This window comes from Molossus molossus, unplaced genomic scaffold, assembly GCF_014108415.1.
Source record: "Molossus molossus isolate mMolMol1 unplaced genomic scaffold, mMolMol1.p scaffold_m16_p_20, whole genome shotgun sequence".
NCBI lineage: Eukaryota > Metazoa > Chordata > Mammalia > Chiroptera > Molossidae > Molossus > Molossus molossus.
The window spans coordinates 23,406,217-23,423,410 of NW_023425356.1; the positions used below are offsets into that span (position 1 = coordinate 23,406,217).

At 44.8% G+C, this 17,194-nt stretch overlaps 2 protein-coding genes and 1 non-coding gene across 23 annotated transcripts in view; all 3 read left to right on the forward strand.

Annotated features, from left to right (window-relative positions):
* Nucleotides 1-12,559, forward strand: part of UBAP2L (ubiquitin associated protein 2 like) — a 50,987-nt gene extending 38,428 nt beyond the window's left edge. For 7 of the 19 annotated variants that reach the window (XM_036273664.1, XM_036273667.1, XM_036273668.1 and 4 more), the window contains 9 exons: nt 23-111; nt 2,269-2,322; nt 2,944-3,025; nt 3,957-4,174; nt 4,623-4,728; nt 9,454-9,521; nt 10,443-10,640; nt 11,061-11,111; nt 11,922-12,553. In XM_036273664.1, the coding sequence (XP_036129557.1) occupies nt 23-111; nt 2,269-2,322; nt 2,944-3,025; nt 3,957-4,174; nt 4,623-4,728; nt 9,454-9,521; nt 10,443-10,640; nt 11,061-11,111; nt 11,922-12,017 (962 nt within the window). In that variant the 3' untranslated portion in view covers nt 12,018-12,553. Of the gene's footprint in view, nt 1-22; nt 112-2,268; nt 2,323-2,943; nt 3,026-3,956; nt 4,175-4,622; nt 4,729-6,244; nt 8,318-9,453; nt 9,522-10,442; nt 10,641-11,060; nt 11,112-11,921 lie in introns of those variants that run through there. The other 12 variants (XM_036273671.1, XM_036273674.1, XM_036273675.1 and 9 more) reach the window with 5 other exon arrangements.
* LOC118638055 lies at nt 2,727-2,862 on the forward strand. Its single transcript, XR_004961022.1, has one exon. It is a non-coding gene; the product is annotated as a small nucleolar RNA SNORA58 (small nucleolar RNA).
* Nucleotides 12,560-13,746: 1,187 nt separating the features above from the next.
* On the forward strand, nt 13,747-17,194 carry HAX1 (HCLS1 associated protein X-1). Of its 3 annotated transcripts, none has more exons than XM_036272677.1 (7): nt 13,747-13,961; nt 14,701-14,960; nt 15,144-15,331; nt 16,282-16,333; nt 16,475-16,581; nt 16,704-16,794; nt 16,941-17,194. In XM_036272677.1, exons 1-7 carry the CDS (start codon nt 13,909-13,911, stop codon nt 17,024-17,026), a joined length of 837 nt encoding a protein of 278 aa, XP_036128570.1. In that variant the 5' UTR covers nt 13,747-13,908; the 3' UTR covers nt 17,027-17,194. The 3 variants fall into 3 exon arrangements, with proteins under 3 accessions (XP_036128570.1, XP_036128572.1, XP_036128571.1); XM_036272678.1 differs by having other exon boundaries at nt 13,849-13,961; nt 14,724-14,960; XM_036272679.1 differs by lacking the exon at nt 16,704-16,794 and having other exon boundaries at nt 13,829-13,961; nt 16,941-17,186.

Genomic DNA, 17,194 nt, shown 5'->3' on the forward strand with positions numbered 1-17,194 from the left:
AAAAATACAATTTCTCTTTTAGGAAAAGCTCCTCCTAATCTTCCTCCTGGGGTCCCGCCATTGTTGCCTAATCCGTATATTATGGCTCCAGGGCTGTTACATGCCTACCCGGTAAGTGAGACTGAAGGATCTTCTCCAAAAGATGGAGATGGTGTGGCCATTCTTTATGTAGCTCTGGCTTCAGGTGGAAGACTATAATTAAAATATAGAATAGATGTGTGGTTGTTATATGAAAACAAGGCTTTACTCTTTGTAGTGTTGAGAAATAAGTTTTTAGAGAGGAAGGACTAAACTGAGGCCAGGCCCTCTATTGTGTATTTCCTCTGTGAAACACGTACGTAGTCTGGGCCTCAGAAGCCAGAGGCTGAGACTGTCCACCTGGTATCCCTTTCAGTTTGTTAGAGAATTATTTTCTGTAGTTGAGCTGATCTCCCTATCAGGGTTTTTGTTTGCTCTAACCTAGTCAGAGCAGTTCCCTAACTCTTGAGACTACCTGAGAATAGGTGGCTGACAGTAGTAGCTTTTTTGTGTTTGTTTCTTATTAATCCTAATCCGAGGATATTTTTTCCAATGCTTTTTTAAAAAATAATATTTTTTCTTCATTGATCTCAGAAAGAGAGGAAGGGAGAGGAAGACAGAAACATCGACGAAAGAGAACATTGGCCCTGGCCAGTTTGGCTCAGCAGTTAGAGCGTTGGCCTGTGGTCCAGAGAGATCCGGGTTTGGTTCCTGCTAAGGGCATATACCTCGGTTGCAGTTTGTCCCCGGCCCTGGTTGGGTTGTGTGGGTAGCAGCCACTCGATGTGTCCCTTTCACATTGATGTTTCTCTCTCTCTCTCTCCCCCCCCCCCTCCCTCCTTCCCACTCTATCTGAACAAAAAAATGGGAAAATGTCCTCGGGTGAGGATAAAAAGAGAGAGAGAGAACATCGATTGGCTGCCTCCTGTGTGCCCCCCCCCCCCCCCCCCACGGGATCTGGCCCACAACATGAGTATGTGCCCTGACCAGGAATTGAACTGGTGACTTCTTGGTGCATGGGTAGATGTTCAACTACTGAGCCACACTGGCTGGACTCCATTGCTTTTTAGAGAATGGAAGAGGGAGAGAGAAATGTCAATGTGAGATAGACACATCAATTGGTTGCCTCTTGCCCAAGCCCTTGACTGGAAATCAAACATGAGACCCTTTAGTGCATGCGCTGATGATCTAACCACTGAAAACACTGGCCAGGGTGACAGTAATAGCTTTTCACCCTGGTATATCTTCTGTCAGCTTCATGTATTCAATGCCTGTTAAGATGAAGAGTATTTATTGATTTTTATAAAGACAACTGTTCTTGTCTCAGGAGAGTCAAAATCAGCGGTTCTCAATCTGTGGGTCACAACCCCTTTGGGGGTTGAACAACCCTTTCACAGGGGTCGCCTAAGACCATCGGAAAACATATTTTTCTGATGGTCTTAGGAACCAAGACACGGTTCCTCTATCCGTCTCCAGGCTGGTCTGCCCACATGCAGATACACCCACATACAATATGAGAAACTGTATTAAAGGGTCGCGGCATTAGGAAGGTTGAGAACCACTGGTCTAAATATCATACAGATGAAACATTCAGAAATAATTTATAGGTTTCTTAATAACAGCACACTACCTTAGTACCCAGGCATTAGAGCAAATGAGTAAAATACAAATCCTTTCTGAAGATGATTAATTTTAAGCCATGGGTTTTGTTTTTTTAGATTTTTTTTTAATTATTGATTTTTAGAGAGAGAGAGAGAAACATCACTGTGAGAACAAAATATCAGTTGGCTGCCTCCTGCTTGCCCCCCTACTGGGGATTGAGCCCACAACCCAGGCATGTACCAGACCAGGAATCGAACCGGTGGCCTTTTGGTGCACAGGATGACGCCCAACCAACTGGGCCTAAGCGGCCCAGGGCTAAGCCTTATTTTAAAGGCTGTAAAAGAGAGATTGGTGGAACAGAAAGTAAGAGCACACTATTTGAGTATGACTTGTGTTTACCTTACTGCTGCCCAGAGCCAGTCTCGTTGAATCACTAGTACATGACTCAAGATCTTTCATGAATCACTTAATCTCTTTGTACTTCACTTCCTTCCTCTTAAAGAAAACTGAAGGAAATAACTATCTCCTGTTCTTCCTAAAAGTGAGGATTAAAGTTCTGTTGTTTTAGCTTGTCTCTTAGCTCCTTGATTAATTAGCTAGCATCATGAGCAGTTTACATTAGTATTGTTACATGCTTGTATCTTTCAGCCACAAGTATATGGTTATGATGACTTGCAGATGCTTCAGACAAGATTTCCATTGGTGAGTATGTGGTGTAGAGCTTAGGAAAAGAAAACAATCTTAAAATTAGTATTGGGGGTATTGTTTTCAAATGTTCAGTTGATAAGTCATAGACAGTTCTTTGCCAAACTATACCTTCATACACACACTTTGATTTATGATATGAGAATATGGGGTCTCAGGGAATGGTTCTAACAGAAGGTAACTTTTTTTTTTTTAAATCAGAGTTATGGCATTTTTGAAGTAAATAAATTTTAATGATGTGTATAGCTCAGAGTACCCTGGAACTCTCAGGATGCCTTCTGTATGTTTCAGACACTTCAAATTCTAGAAGGATGTATTTTCACAGTAGTACACTATTAGGGATAATTTTCTAGAGGTTTGACAATATTACTGGCCCTAATAGACTTGGTATGTTTTACAGTGGGCATACCCGTAGACCTTGCCTGACTCTGCTCGTGGTCAGGCAGGGGGGACAGTGTATGCAAGAGTAATTTGGAGTTTGTGTCAGCTCTAGCCAGCTTACTTGGTGGCTGAATAAGTTGCATTACTTCAACATTTTCCTGCCTCTCAGCCTGTGGAGTTACTCATGCTAGAGAATGAGTGACACTGAGTCTCTGCTCTTTTAATTTTCTCTTCTAGGATTACTACAGCATCCCATTTCCCACACCCACCACGCCGCTGACTGGGAGGGATGGTAGCCTGGCCAGCAACCCTTATTCTGGTAGGACTGGGATAGGGCTAAATAAAGGGAGATTTTGTTGAGATTGGTGGCAGAAATCTGATTAGTAGGAGGAAGGGACCGAGTTTGGTTAAGATCTTTGGCAGAAATATAGAATGGATGTGATGAATCAGTATTGATAGATTCACAATCCTGCTAAAGATGTTCATGTGGCAGCTGTTTCCTTATCTCACTTTTTGTTCTCCCTGTGGTTCCAGCTGACTTTTTTTTTTATCACCCAAGGACATTCTTGCATTTATCTTTAGATAGAGTGGGAAGGAGAGAGGGAGGAAGAGAGAGAGAGAGATCAATTGGTTGCCACCTGCATTGCCCACCAGGGCTGGGGCCGAGGTGCATGCCCCTAGCGGGAATCGATCCTTGGACTCTGGTCTGCAGGCCGATGGTCCAACCGCTGAGCCAAACCAGCTAGGGCCCATGTGACACTTTGACTTGGTTTTCTTCATCCATTCTCCAGCTTTTTCCAGGAAATGCAGTGGGTTAACTGGTCTTCCTCTACTTACCTCTGCCCCTCTACTCTCCCCACTCACAGTAACAGTCTCATTGCCTTTCTTGGCCATGGGCCTTCCTTTTTTTGCCTGATTTACCGTCCTCACTGATCTATCATTTTCCTGACCTAATCATTGTTTTTTGAATCCAGCATGGAGTGTTCCCTATGGAGGGGGAGATGAAAGAAGTCTTGTAGGCAGGGACTTTATTCTGGTAGCCTGTCTGCCACAGCATTGCCCAGTCATTCAAATTAGTCCTTGACTAGCGCTGTGCTTGCTGTGTGCTGAGCAATGCTAAATGGAGCTGCAAAGAAAAGTAATTCAAAGAACTGAACTTTAACAGTCCTTTAACAGGATTTTCTGGAATCATGATTTTGCATTGGTGTGGGAGTGAAAGAGGCAGGTACATTTAGCCTCTCCTGTCACAGGTGACCTCACAAAATTCGGCCGTGGGGATGCCTCCTCCCCAGCCCCGGCCACTACCTTGGCCCAACCCCAACAGAACCAGACGCAGACTCACCACACCACGCAGCAGACATTCCTGAACCCGGCGCTGCCTCCTGGCTACAGTTACACCAGCCTGCCATACTACACAGGGGTTCCGGGCCTCCCCAGCACCTTCCAGTATGGGCCTGCTGTGTTCCCTGTGAGTACCTGGTTTTGGTCTTTCCTTGTGTTAAAACATCCTAGTCCTGGACACTATCCTAGCTGCTTTCAAGGACTTCTTAGTAATGGGTGAAGAGGAACAGTTTCTGTTTCTGGCCTATGAGAGGAAGTGTGACTGGAATTGGGGGGTATTGGGATAGGGATTGCCTGTTCTAATTAGCTAAAGGAGGAATGTAATAGTATACAGCTTTGCTTCCACAGACTGTCATTCCCTGTTACCACTGCCCCTTTCCCTTCTTTCAAACTACCATTTCTTGACTTCATTGTTTGATTTTAGTAAGCTCAAGGGAGCCCATTTCACTAAGCAAACTGGTCAGCCTACATCACTATGGGTAGTTATCTGAATGATCAGTCCCTGGAGGAAGACAGGTGGAATGAATGGTATTCTGCTGCCATTTCACTGCAGTTCTGGCCTTTCTGCTCTTTAGGTGGCTCCTACCTCTTCCAAGCAGCATGGTGTGAATGTCAGTGTGAATGCATCGGCCACCCCTTTCCAACAGCCAAGTGGATATGGGTCTCATGGATACAACACTGGTAAGCTTACCTTGACCCCAGCTGTCAGTGGTGTCTATGGGATGTTACTAAATTAGTTTCTGGGAGGAGGACTCACTGCTTGAGAAAATAGTGTCGGTGAGGGTGTGCTGCTGCTCTATATATGATTATTAATATTTGACTGCTTCTGTGTCTGCCTGAGCAGCACCAACAGAGGAGCTTGATACTAGACCATATATTCACTATTCATAATAGGATGCCCAGGGCACATATTGGCTATTAGCATGCTGACTAGCCTAATATTTGGGTAGGAAGCAGGGCAAGGGGCCCAAAGATTTTACTGAGATGTCAGTGGAGGCAAGTGTTAATACGTATAGTATTGGTAGTACAAAAGGGGATATATTTACTGAATAGGAGGGTTAAATGGGGTCTTTGCTAGCATGCTATAGTATAGCTTAAATTTGTTTGTAGTACTACTTTTCTCATGTGCCCCCCTTTTTATTCCCCAGCTAAGAGACTGAAGATATGGAAAGGATTAGGGCATGATTATAGGCATGCCTCAGATATTGTGAGTTTGCTTCCAGACCACCGTAATAAAATGAGATGTGGTCTTTGATGGTGGAGGGTCTTGCCTTCACTTTCTAGAAAAACACAATACCTGTGAGGTGCAATAAAATGAGGTATGCCTATACTTAGTAAAGGTGAGAGTTGGACTGGGAGAGTTGGACCTTTAGGTTCCTTCATTTGTATGGCTGGTCTCTTTGCCAAATTCATTTGCACATCTGATGGCAGGGAGGGAAATGTTGGAATCTTCTGAATGGGTACTGACCTGAAAGATTTTTAGCCCATCCCCTTGCTCCTATACCTGACACCTACACTCCACTTTTGGAGGACAGAGAGTAAAGAAAAGGATTCTTTGAATAAAACAGTTCCATCTACTTTATTCAGTGATTTGTAGATGAATATGAGGGGCGGTTAGGAGAAAGGGATTGAGGGTTGTACTTAAAAAAATCTTTGCTCAGTTATAGTTTCATGATTTGGGTGGAGCTGCATCTGTGTTCTTAAACCTCATGTGGGCCCCAAGTGGATAAATTGCCCAAGGTTTTTAATAATTGGGAAACTCTGAACTGAGCACAGAGGGCAGTTGGTCTGGGAACTAACATCCAAGTGGAGCTTTGAACTGTGTTGTATGACTTAAGTCAAGGTTTAAACTAAAGAAATCTGAGATACCCATTAAGATTTAATACCTAGTCTCCACAAGATCCACCCTTGGTGGGAATGATTATAAGCTTTTGATTTGGAGTGGCCCCTTTTCCTGGAATATTAGATTTAAGTCTTAGCTGGACCAGGTTCAAGAATTTTAAGAGGTAGGTGACTGGTAAGAGACTAGCATAACTGATTCTGGAAATCTTAGCTTTTTACTTCCCTTAAGATTTCAGAATTTTCTGTAACTACCCTTTTGAAAAGCCCCAGTTCCCAATCCCACAGAAGGTTCTTGTCATCCCATTCCTCATCAACCTCTAAATTCATTTATTTTTATGTATTTGATTCCTTTTAGGAAGAAAATATCCACCCCCTTACAAGCATTTCTGGACGGCAGAGAGCTAATTTGGCCCAAGGCTGGGGGCTATGTTTTGTGTGTGTGTATAAATTTGCACTGAAGTCTTGTTTCAGAAACCAGACCACTGAGGAGAGCCTGCTGAGCTGAGGCCATGGCCTGCGTGGCTTGGGGAAATGAGTTGGTGGATACCTTCTGGGCTTTTGAACTTGCCCTACCCCCATTTCCCTCTCCCCCATGTGTCTGACCCTGTCTTACCCATTTCGAGTTCAAGCGGTGCAGCACCTCCGAAGCATCAATGCACACACCTGCTGTTGCTTTTGTTTTCTGGAAGGCATGTAGTTCCAACTTGTAACAAAAATATTTGTAGTCTTCAATAAACTGTGGTATTTCTTTAGCTAACTCTGGCGTTCTTTCCATGCGTGTCTTTCTGGACACTAGGATCCATTGTTGTGCAGTGGATGACGGGTGGAGGGTGGCCTTTTCAATCAAACTCCAGCATAGCTGAAGAACTGGTAACTTTTCAGTATGGTGATTTTATGAAAGTGGGGAGGGGAAATAGTCTCAGTTTCCAACCTGTTGATTGGTTGGTAAAGAAAGCTATTTGTAGAAAATCCCTGATTCTCCGTGTTTATTGTAGCTCTTCATTTTCCATTTAGATCTTCCCCTTGCCTCTGACATAAGCAAGGGGGAAAGGAAAGAAAGTTTAGTGTTATGTCATGGTGAAAAAGTAGAAGAGATGGTGTTAAGAGCTGTTGTTGGGGAAGTATCTTCAAGGCTTAATTCCACATTTGGTTCCCTAAGGCCAAGTGGCTGGTTGAGATCTGATAAAGTCTTGAGGACCAGCTAGTTGATGACTCCGACCGTGGAAACTGCTAGCCTGGAACATTGTTCTTAGTCCCTTCAGGGATTGTGGATTATTAGTCGTTTTGCACTTGGTGTAGCTAAGGATGTGTGGGAGAGGTTTGGTCAGACATCTCCTTGACTGGAAATTTTCATCCCCACTCAATCCAACTATTACACCACCAGCCCTTTGTTTACAGAATTAACTTGCACAGCAAGAACACCATTTTTGGTTAATTGGGAACCCAGGTATTCTACTTTGTTTTTTCCCTAGCCCTCTGGAGTAATTTTGTCCTGAGGGTGTGACCAACTTTCTCCTCCCTACTGTCCACATGGTGTTAGTATGATCATCACTGTTTGGGAGGGGGGGGATTTTGACTCTTGGAAGGAAAGCAAGAAAACTAGTCTGAGGAGCTTTCTAATAACTGGTAATGGGTAGGTAGGGAAACCAATACCCATTATTTTTTAGTGACTAATGCTTACACTAAGGCTATTATGGCTACTACATAGAGAATTCTCTTTTTCCCCTGCATTTCCAGTCCCTTTAGCCAATATCCAAGTTAAGGCCTCTGGATATAAGCTGGTTTTTAGCTAGTCCAGCCTCTGAAAGAATTAGACCAGGTAGGGCACGTTGAAACTAAATTGCTCCTTACCACCCAGCTTGAGAGTCAAGTTAGCCATTTCTCCTATTTGTGTGGGATGACTAAGGGTATCATAAAGATCAGTCATGATCTAGTTTCCCTAAAAAATGTTCTATTTACCCTATTCTCAAACCTTCCATATAAACCTCATCAGCTTAGCCTTTTCCACAAATGAGCTTGTTTTTCAAATTAGGCCTGTTATCAGTGATTTGCCAGATGGGCACCTGGGGTTTGAAAAGAAGGGGAAAAAATACTTTTATCAGCCCGTATATTGTCCCTGTCTTTTACTTCAGTGCATTGAAAGTATAGAGTTGATACTTTGGACATGGGGAAGTATTTTCTCATGCTTGCTTTCTGTAGTTCTGTTCTTTTTCCTAGTTGGTGTTTGCTCCTTCCTGGAACTATCTGGACTTGTGATGTGGGAGGGGTTTCCAGGTTAAGATGCCACTACTATTGGGAAGATTCTAAAGTGGCTGTCTAAGGTGGGCTTAACTTTTGACAGCTGCCTTTGTCCTAGGAATTGGGAGGATTTGGGTTCTGGAGTTAGAAGGGGAATTGCTGCCGAATTCTGGGTGAATAGAGGATTCCTCATTTGCGATTTGGTTACTTTAGTGCGTCTAAAAAACTTCTGTCAAAGTGCTCCTAACAGCAGAGTAGAAGGCTCCAAAGACATAGACTAAAATACAAAGTTTTTCTTAAGTTTCATTTTATCTCATTTCATGAGAACTAATGAATCTTTTAAAAGCATGCTTTAAATTCCTAGTTAAATTTTAGTTACTTTACCTCAAATCTCTACATAAAGTTTCTCTAGAAAAATGATGGATTAGTTTACCTGACAGCTTTTTCCTATCTTCTTGACCTTTTACCCCATGAGGTGTAGTATGTGTATTGCAGATTAAGGAGTACAAATTAAAATGAGGAATTGTATTACTTTGGTTTCTTTAAAGTTGTAGTAGTGATAGGAAGTTTTTCAAAAGAAAACATGCAAGTTGTTAGAGTATGGATTAAAGCCTTTATCTCATGGAAAAGCTAAAGTTGTAAACTAGAACAACATTTAGATTTTGTGTTCCACCTAGACTGTAGGATAGCTTATTCCTATATACCTTCCTTACCCCACTCCCTTAAAATGCGTAAATGGGAATTCATCTTTATACCAGATCATAAGTATATAGCCTAGAAGCTCCAAGACTGGAGACGCTAGACTAAGTGAGCTGAAACTGAGAATAAAAGTGTTCTTGAGGGTAGAATTGGACTGCTCCTCTAGTACTTACTTTATGCTGTGAAAGCACGGATTTTGAGCCCAGGAGTGTCTCTTCGTGAACAGATAGAGCCAGATTACCTGTCTTCTGGGGCAGGACTGAGTGAAGTTAGGGTGGATTGATTTGAAATGGACATTAAAAGTTTAATACATTCCTGTTGGGCTTTGCCACAGAGGTGTTTTGAAAACTATATGCTAGTGAGTTTTGGCTATATCCTCCCCCCCCCCCCCCCCAACTCACCTCACTCGCACACATATACTCAGTACACACCTGGAAAGGACAAGAGAACCTTTAGGTAGCCTTTGTGTTGTGAGCTCTTATCCCTCAGGACTGACCTGAAGCTGGAAAAACAGACCAAAATTCCCTTGCAGTGCTATAGGTAAAAAGACTGCACATGTCACCTCCCAGGTAGAGGGGTCAGGCAGCTAGCTGAGCTAATCCTCCTATCTGTTTCCTCCTCCCCCAGGTGTATCAGTCACTTCCAGTAACACGGGCGTGCCAGATATCTCGGGTTCTGTGTACTCCAAAACCCAGGTAGGTACCTGGCTCTGGATAGAAGTGGAAAAAGAGAGATGGACATAGAGAAGGTGAAGTTGCAATGATAGAAGTGAGCAGGAACAACCTTAAGAGAGGTGTCAGTAAACCCATTCTACTCGAAAATGACTCGTCCTTAGACTTCAGTTTCTTGAGGAAGCTTAAATTTAGCCCTGAGTTATGGGGCAACAAATGAAAAATGTCATAGGAAGGTTGGAAAATTGTAATGTTCATGATTTATTGTGTAACTCTCTTGGTCTTTTACTTACTCATTCCCAACCTTTTCATAACTTTACAAGAGGATGAGTTTGGAATGAAAGAAAACTAGTTCATTCCATTCTTTGTAAGTATATTTATAACAGTGGGAAAGGACTGAGCAAAGCCCAACTTAGTGAAGTGAAGCATTTGAATTATCCACAGATTTGTATTGTTATTTTTTCCTCCTACCATCATAAAAAATTAAAGTTTAATATACAATTTCAGGAGTTATATAGTGGAGTGCTTCATGGCCAAGACCCTTAACACTTAAGATACTTAAGTGTGTATTCATTTCTTTTGAAAAAATCCAAGGAGTTCCTATTTCTACTCAACTTCAGAGGTGGGGTGCTATGAGTAGTCAGCAGATTTCACTATGTTTGCATATGACAGATTTTACAAAGTGCTTTCACATCCATCCTCTCATTTGGTCCTTACAACTGAGAGGTCAGTAACATCCCTGTTATATATATGAGAAAACTGAGTAGAGAGTACTTTTCTTAGGATCACACAGAGCTGAGACTGAGACCTGAATATCTGACTTCAGGTGCAGTGTTCCCTCTGTGATACCATGCTACTTTTGAGGGTGGGAGAGCTTGGGCTCAAATCCCAAGGATTCATTTGCTGATCCCCTTTTACTCTCTCTCCTCCCATCCTCCTGGATAGCAGTCCTTTGAGAAACAAGGTTTTCATTCCGGTACTCCTGCTGCCTCCTTCAACTTGCCTTCAGCCCTAGGAAGTGGGGGGCCCATCAATCCGGCCACAGCTGCTGCCTACCCACCTGCCCCCTTTATGCACATTCTGACCCCCCATCAACAGCCACACTCCCAGATCCTCCACCATCACCTGCAGCAGGATGGCCAGGTAATAGCCCTCCCTCTCTCCTTTCTCTTCCTCTTCCTTCCTATCCCTTAAAACTGCCTCCCCTTTTCCTTTTCTTACCCTTCCTCACCACCACCTCCACCCAATCCTCCCCAGCGCCAGCCATGGGCAACACAGCACATTACAGACACAAGCGTACATAACACGAGTGGCCGGCAAAGGACATGTCAGAGAAGGGGCCAGATTGAAACCTAATTTTGCCCAATTCCTTTGGTGCCTTTCTCCTCCACCTCCTACCATAGCACAGTTGTCCTCATCCCATCAGACCTGGGTCGCACCTCCCCTCTTACCTCTCCCAGCCCTCCCCTTTCCCTCACATTATAGCTTTCCCTTCTAATAATGGTGGAGTTCTATTGTCAAAGTTTGTCCCTTTATTTTCCATATATCCTGGTTCTGCTTCAGCTACCATATTTGCAGATGATTCTCTGTTGCCAGCGCCAGCAGGAGGAGCAGGTAATGAAACTGAATGATATGCTTGAACCCACTCCTTTTCAGTCCCCATTTCACCTCCACAGCCTTAGGGAACTTGAGAAAAGATTGCACGATCACAAATCGGGATACACAAACACAAACACCTTGCTGAGCTCTCTGGCCTCCCATTCCTTTCTTGTCCTCCCCTCCTCAATACCCTCTTTCTTTCTGCCCTTCCCTGACTCTGGAAACACTTGGTTACTGGAATGGAAAGGATTCTTGGGACAGCATCTGGAGCCTGGGGTCTCAGATTCCCTCCCCTACCTTGCCTGAAATGGGCTCACAGATGTATATACGTGGTAGGGGTGGGGAGCCATGGGGTGGTACAAGGGACCTCTCCACCATAGGTGGCTGGGGAGCTGGAATAAGGGCTTTGCTCTTAAAGACAGCTTTCCAAATTGAGACCTTCCTGGGGATCAATGAAAATGAATTACCTGTGATCACTCATCTCCAAGAGGCCATGATTCTCTCTAGAGAGGTGCCTTTTCTCAGAGCAGGGAGTATGGGGGGAGGAAAAGGTGAATTGAAAATGCATAGAACTGATTCACTATCTCATTTCTAATGGTATCTTGCCCTCTTTTCATCTTTCTCCTATTTAAAGGCTTTTTTGTCAGAGGTGCTCTAGCAGCTATATAAACCAAATTTTCTGTAGTTGAGAAGCTTCAGAGTAGTTTCTAAGCAAGGGGAATGGGAGAGCAAGATGATTTCCAAATCTCCACCTGAAGATGTCACAAATTTGTTACACTAACTAGACACCTTTTTCCTCCCCATCATCCTCCCATTCCCCTGCAGACGGGCAGCGGGCAACGTAGCCAGACCAGCTCCATCCCGCAGAAGCCCCAGACCAACAAGTCTGCCTACAACAGCTACAGCTGGGGGGCCAACTGAGGCCCTGACCCTCTCTTCCTGGTCCCATCTTCTGAGAGGGCTTCTCAGCCTGGCAACTATGGAAACAGCATCAAAGAGAGAGGAATGTGTGTGGGGGTTTCTGCTGCCTTCCCCCACCCCCAGTGGCCCACCCCATGCCTCAGCTTCATGTCTGTCCATTCCCATACCATCCCCACTTTGTTGTATGTATTATAGGATTTGTATTTTCTCCTTTTTTTTTTCCTTCCTTTCCTTACCTCTTTCCCCCTTGCATTCAAGATTATGAAACTTTGCTGTGGGCCCTGCCCTTCCTTCTCCTGTTCGCCCTGGTGGTGTATGGGAGAGGTGGGGAGGGAGGACCCCCAAATATATATCAGCCCAACAGCCCTATGTCTCCTTCTTTATTATTAGGAAGCAAAACAACAACAAAAAATGGCGTCATGAATATGAACAGCATTGTCAGATGGATTAGTTGAAGTGTTTTTTTTTTTTTTTTGTACTGTGTCTTCAAATTTAATGGATTAATGTGTCTTGTATATATAAAAAGAAAACCTCTACCTTCAGCCTCTGCCCATTCTTGCTCCGTCTAGGACATCCTCAGTCTCATGGATGACCAGCTGGGCCTCCTCTAGCAGGCCCCGAAGGCAGTGGAATAAAATGAAATCTTCGCCCTTTGAGAACACCTCTGACCTTAATGATTTAGTATTGTGCCCTTGAAGAGATTCCCTTCCCTTCTCCCCTAAGAATTTCACAGCCTGTTGCCTAGAAAGAACTACCACGAATCTTCATTTCCTTCAAAAACTGCTACATCTACAGCAGGTTTCAGGCAGTAAAGGGTAGTGAGTGGGTATGGGGTGGAAAAGGAGAGGATTAAGGAGGAGCTGAAAGATACTGCTTTGAGAAGTCCAAGTATAATTTAGCTGGTTCCAGGCAAGTGAACTGGAAAGGAGGGCAACATCCACCGTGTGCTGGCAAACTGAAGTTTGGGGCCCAATTCTCCTAGGAGTAGACTACAGTAGTTCTTGCTGCTTGAGTGCTTTAATTTCCCATAGCTATACCCAACCCCTTGAAAAGGAGTCTAGAAGAAGGTCAGGGTTGGGGTTGGAGTAGGGGTGCAGGGAGAGAGGCTTTGAAAGCCAATGAATGATAGGAAAAGGAATACTTGGAGCCCCAAATTATTTCTTCCCTTCCAAGGCTCTTCACTAGATTTCCTTTGGTCTCTATTCTGCTGGTTGTAAAGCCTGCATAGAAGAATTAGAAGAATCGTTTATGGTTATGACCAACTCCTTAGTAGCTGGAAAGATGATCTTAACATGCGTCCCCATATCTAACTCGACTCAACTCGGGAATTCAGTACTAGAAGGAACTTGATAAAATATTTTGCCCATCCCACTTACTTAGACTTAACTGAAGTCAGTCAAACAAACAGCCGAGGAAGTGTGGGTGAGAAGGCTTCCGATGGAAGACTGATAGTCCACGGTGTGGAGAGCCAGCGGTGAGGACGGGCCTGGGACCGGTTCATTTGTGCGGATGGGCTGCCGTCTGGCGGCTTTATGCAGCACCATTTATCATAAAACCTTCGAAATACTATATTGGACCCGACTGTTCGGCAAGAATGAGAACCGGCTTAGAAGGCAGGTGGTGATCGGAAAATGAAAATTCAAAACGCCCACTGCCAGAAGAAAAAAAAACGGGTTGTAAAAGTGTCGAATTTGAGAGGACCCTAAGCACCGCCCCCGTCTGTGTCCACGTCCTGCTTTTGGTCGTTTTACGACAGAGTGTCGGGGTTGCAGGTTTGCTTTATGGCAGCGTTTGCTGACGCTTCGCTCAATTTCCGGCAGCGTAGCGCAGGCTAACCCTAGGAGTGAGGGGGCCTCAGGTGGGGTTCGGAGGTTCGAATCCCAATACGGGAATGAGCCTCTTTGACCTTTTCCGGGGTTTTTTCGGCTTTCCTGGACCTCGGAGGTGAGAATGGGTTCGGGTCGGACGGGGGGGTAGCCTCTGAGGGGAGCTTGACTTATGACACTCTATTTTTGGAAAAACATCCTCTATCCTCACTCCTTCAACTCCCGTGGAGAGGACAAAAGTCACAACATTGAGCAATCACCCCGCGACAGTAACCAAGGTGGTCGTTAAGAGCAGGAAAAACAACCACCCAAGCCTTTCTCCAATCTGGGGTGATGCAACAGGGCTGGGACAGGGAAGACAGTGGGGCCCTGAGGTAGAGGACAATGAGCAAGTGAGCAGGATCTTGAGAGAGGGGAGGGGCTGGAGGACACTGAAGGAAAGCGGCTAGCTGTTTGGGGGGAGCCCAGAGGTGAGGACCGACTGATTAAAAACAAAACTCTGGCCTGGCCGCTGTGGCTCAGTTGGTTGAGCGTGGTCTGGCGCACCAAGAGGTCACCCCTTGAATTCCTGGTCAGGGCACATGCCTGGGTATTTATTAGGCTCAATCCCCAGTGGGAGGCATGCAGGAGATAGCCCATTGATGTGTTGCTCTCACTGATGTTTCTGTCTCTCCTCCTCCCTTCCTCTCTCTCTCAAATCAATAAAAACACATTAAAAAGAAAAACCAATGGCCAACCAAACCCTCACCTCAGCTTCCCAGACACCTATTCTTGTACTACTTTGCCACCCATAAGTTGATTTTATGGTTAAAGTAGTGAGTGCTGAAATTTTGGTGGCCAATCTGCCTCCACCCCAGCCACAGAGATCCCTTTTTTGGAGGGATGACTCGAGATGAAGATGAGGATGATGAGGAAGAAGACGAAGGAGCCACCTGGGGCCATGGGAGCTCCAGGTTTGAAGGTGCCCAGCCCCCTGAGGAATTTGGCTTCGGCTTCAGCTTCAGCCCTGGAGGAGGGATGCACTTCCATGATAACTTCGGCTTTGATGACCTAGTACGGGATTTTAATAACATCTTCAGCGAGATGGGGGCCTGGACCTTGCCTTCCCGTCCTCCTGGTGTGTGGCTGCCCCTGAGGGAGAACCTATGGTTTCTACTGGGGTGGTGGGTAAAATCAGGAGCCTACCTGCAGAAAGTAGTTGGGGGGTGGGAAGTGTGAGAAGACATGATTTGAAGGGGGACTAAACGATCCCAAGTCCTTTTCCACCCCCCCAGCATCCATACACCTGCCCTTTCTGCAGAACTTCCAGGTCCTGAGTCAGAGACACCTGGTGAGAGACTGCAGGAGGGACAGACGCTTCGAGACTCAATGCTTAAGTATCCAGATAGTCACCAACCCAGGATCTTTGGGGGGATCTTGGAGAGTGATTCAAGAACTGACTCTCCAAAATCAACACCAGACTGGGGCTCCCAGAGACCTTTTCATAGGGTGAGTACATCTGAGCCTCAAATGAGAACCTGTGGGAGACAACTAATAAGAGTGCAAATACTGGAATCCAACAGACTTGGGTTGAAATCCTGGGCCCTCCACTTAGTGTATTTATCTGTTTTTTCTATTAAACTTCTTGTAGGATTTTCTTTGGGGGGAAATGGGAGTTCTACTTTTTCTCAAAACAAAAAACAAAACTGGTCTATATTGATTTTTGGACAAGTCAGGATTATTGGGGGAGAACAGAAAAGTATCAGTTCATGAAGGCTTATCTTATTATTTTTTTAAATTTAGCATTATCACCACTTCTATTTTTACTTTATTTTTAAAAAATCCTCACCCAAGTCCTGGCCGGTTTTGCTCAGTGGTTAGACCATCAGCCCGCGGTCCAGAGAGACCTGGATTCGGTCCCCACTAAGAGCATGTACCTTGGTTGCAGTTTGTCCCCGGCCCAACCGGGAGGCAGCCACTCGATGTGTCCCTTTCACGTCGATATTCTCTCTTTCTTACTCTCTCTCCCTCTCATTCAATCTGAACAAAAATGGAAAAATGTCCTCACTTGAGGATAAAAAAAAATCCTCACCCAAGGATATGTTTTTATTGATTTTAAAGAGAGAAGGGAGAGAGAGAGAGAGAAACATTAATGTGAAAGAGAAACACCGATCGGTTGACTCCTCTACGCACCCCAACTGGGGATTGAACCTGCAACCCTTTGGTGCATGGGATCGTGCTCCAACTGAGCCACATCAGCCAGGGCAGGAAGGCTTTTTCTGTAGAAGGATGCATAAAACAGCTAGGAAGGAGGAGGAATGACTAAATAAAGCTAACTTGAATTGGATTATCTCTCCTGGGGAAAGGTAGTTTTGGAATTTGGGAATAGTTTGGGTTCTGTGACTCCTCAAGTTTCAGATTGAAAGATGTCATTTCATCAACTTTGGCTTCTTCTGCAGTTTGATGATTTGTGGCCTGTGACCCCCCATTCTAGAGCCAAAGAGGACAAGGGTGAGTCTGGAGAGAACTTTTACCAGCCCTCTATTGTTCTTCAAAAGTTCTCTGTTCTTCCCTAAAGTTTCTTCCTGACACACTTGTCCCCTTCGTTCCCTTAGACTCATTCTTTCCCGTTTTCTCTCTCTGCCCTTCTAGATCTTGATTCCCAGGTTTCCCAGGAGGGCCTTGGCCCAGTTCTGCAGCCCCAGCCCAAATCCTATTTCAAGAGCATCTCTGTGACCAAGATTACTAGGCCAGATGGGGTGAGTTGGGGAGAGGGTTAAAGGGAAGTGTGGCCAGCAGAAGCCCTGGACAGAGGGATCTTCGTAAAGAACCAGTGAACTCACCTTTAGTGACGTTAGGATATGGTGGGGGCTTCTTATAGACAGTAGAGGAGCACCGGACAGTGGTGGACAGTGAGGGCCGAACAGAGACCACAGTGACCCATCAAGAAGCAGATGGTAGTCCCAGAAATGGTAAGTGAAGAGTGTAAAACAAAGTGATCCATCTTTTAATTCCTTGGGAAAGGGAAATTATTACTCTTCTACCTTTTAATATTATTCCTAAACTTTGCCCAGTCTCTTTCATTTAGTGTGTCTATGTGTATCACTTTCTTCCTTAGATCAAGAATCACCAACACCTCCAGCTCTGGATGATGCGTTTTCCATCCTGGATTTATTCCTAGGCCGTTGGTCCCGATCCCGGTAGCCTTGTTAATCCTCAGAAGCTTTCAGGTTCTTCCCACCTCCCACTCTTCTCATCATCAGTGGTCTTAGCTTCTCCTCCTGCCACCTCAGGGCTTTGGAACAGTGAATTGGGAGTATGTCAGTATGTCATTCACCCAAACTGACCAATAAAAACCTTTATTTATGCTAA

Excerpts from the sequence above, each read along its gene's own strand:
- HAX1 (XM_036272677.1), top strand. The coding sequence starts at position 13,909 with ATGAGCCTCTTTGACCTTTTCCGGGGTTTTTTCGGCTTTCCTGGACCT. Across the intron at positions 15,332-16,281 it reads CCCAGAGACCTTTTCATAGG|TTTGATGATTTGTGGCCTGT; the intron begins GTGAGTACATCT and ends CTTCTTCTGCAG. Across the intron at positions 16,582-16,703 it reads AGATTACTAGGCCAGATGGG|ACAGTAGAGGAGCACCGGAC; the intron begins GTGAGTTGGGGA and ends GGCTTCTTATAG.